This window comes from Arachis duranensis, chromosome 7, assembly GCF_000817695.3.
Source record: "Arachis duranensis cultivar V14167 chromosome 7, aradu.V14167.gnm2.J7QH, whole genome shotgun sequence".
Classification (NCBI taxonomy): Eukaryota; Viridiplantae; Streptophyta; class Magnoliopsida; order Fabales; family Fabaceae; genus Arachis; species Arachis duranensis.
The window spans coordinates 63,296,882-63,298,617 of record NC_029778.3 but is presented as its reverse complement, the minus strand read 5'-3'; the positions used below and the strand labels follow the sequence as shown (position 1 = coordinate 63,298,617).

The 1,736-nt window shown below is 38.4% G+C and overlaps 1 protein-coding gene across 1 annotated transcript in view; it reads right to left on the bottom strand.

Moving 5' to 3' along the window:
* Positions 1 to 379: 379 nt before the first annotated feature.
* LOC107459313 (induced during hyphae development protein 1-like) overlaps positions 380 to 1,736 on the bottom strand; it is a 19,826-nt gene continuing 18,469 nt past the window's right edge. Inside the window, exons 2-3 of the mRNA XM_016077523.1 lie at positions 1,415 to 1,589; positions 380 to 671 (exon numbers count right to left, since the gene is read on the bottom strand). Of these exons, the coding sequence (XP_015933009.1) occupies positions 380 to 671; positions 1,415 to 1,589 (467 nt within the window). The remainder of the gene's footprint in view (positions 672 to 1,414; positions 1,590 to 1,736) is intronic.

Sequence of the window (1,736 nt, the reverse complement as noted above, 5' to 3'; positions counted from 1 at the left end):
TCCTTCAACTGCTGTTACCACAACTATTGCTTCCACTGCCACTGCTGTCACTGCGTAGAGGTGCTAACGTCACTGCTGCTGCCACTCTTTATAACAACCCAACTACTAGCATATCATGACTAATGGTAATAGCGAGGTGCTACTACTCGACTTACCTTAGGGACTCTAAATTAAATATATTAAGCATATAAATATGATCTCGTATCGTTTATTGAGATGGTGTGTTGCCAAATATAAAGGAATCCATATAAGTTAAACAATAAAAACATGTAGCATATAAATATACAAAATCATAGTAATATCATATACTTGTTCATAGGCTCAGTTTAATACATCATAAAGATTACATCCACTGCTTATTTATATGATATATAGATATTTATAGACTCTGGGAAAAGACGACGACTATACTATTACCACTACCACTACTACCACCACTACCACCACTACTACTACTATTACTACCACTACCACTACCACTATTACCACCAACACTACTACCACTACCACCACTACTACCACTGCTATTACTACTACTACTACTACCACTACCACTATCACTATTACTACTATTACTACCACCACCACCACTACTGTCACTACCACGATTACTGCTGCTGCAGGAGATGGTGGTGGAGTGAAAGGCATAGGTGCATCCGACATCACTGGCTCTTGAGAAGGATCAAACCATGTGGATACTCTGACTCATAAATCATCGGAGATTTCAGCTCGGGCTTTGCCATGTTCAGAGGATATAGAAGGAACAGGTACTGGCCTCTGCCTGGGTGAAGCTCAAATAGCAGCATGTCATACGACATGTCGGGGTCAAAGTCTAAGCTGAGCAAGGGATGGGAGAATGGATGGTCTGAAAGGTAGTATGTACGAGTGCGTGGAGTGCCCCCAAAATACCGCACCTCCCATCGCAGGATTTATGTACCGTCCAAACACCAAATATTCAAAGAATATCACGCCTGTCCCCATCTGCGGACATGAAAATTAAAGGGGTGAGAACCTAAGGCTTCTAGCAGGGTACTACAGAGGAAAAAATTAAGGGGTCTGCAACCTAAGTCTAGGAATTCACGCAGTTGCATCGATAAATCACATAAACAAGTACAAGCACAAATATATAATAGAATATCAATTATAGGAACTGGTAAACAATCACAATCACAAGAACTGGTAAACAATCACAAACATAGAGAAATACAACAAGCAAGTATGATGTATGTCTAATCCTACGTAGGCCATGAGTGCATAGGTTGGTTGACTACCTACAACTCGATGTTACCTATCCCTATGTCCGGATATGGTTACTCCGCTGTGTATAGTCGTGCATACGTGCCTCATGAGTTTCAATAAACTATGTCCATTTTATAACACTTAGAAAGAATGGCCCAAGAAATGTGCTCACAACCTCATACTACCATCATTTTTCTTTACTAGCAAAACTGGGCTTCCCATTGTGGTGTACTTGATCGGATAAACTTCTTTTCTATCAGTTCCTCTAGTTGCGACTTTAACTCCTTGAGTTCCGGTGTTGATATCCAATAGGGTGCAATCGAGATCGTCCTTACTCCCAGTGTAACGACCTACATTTTTAAAAATCTAAATAGAAATAAGTTATAATTTATTTTATTAACTGGAGCTTCTTATTTTTAGGAACTAATTATTAAGAATAATTAAATTAATTTTATGATTATTAAATTTTAAATTAATTATAATTTATTTTATTAGTT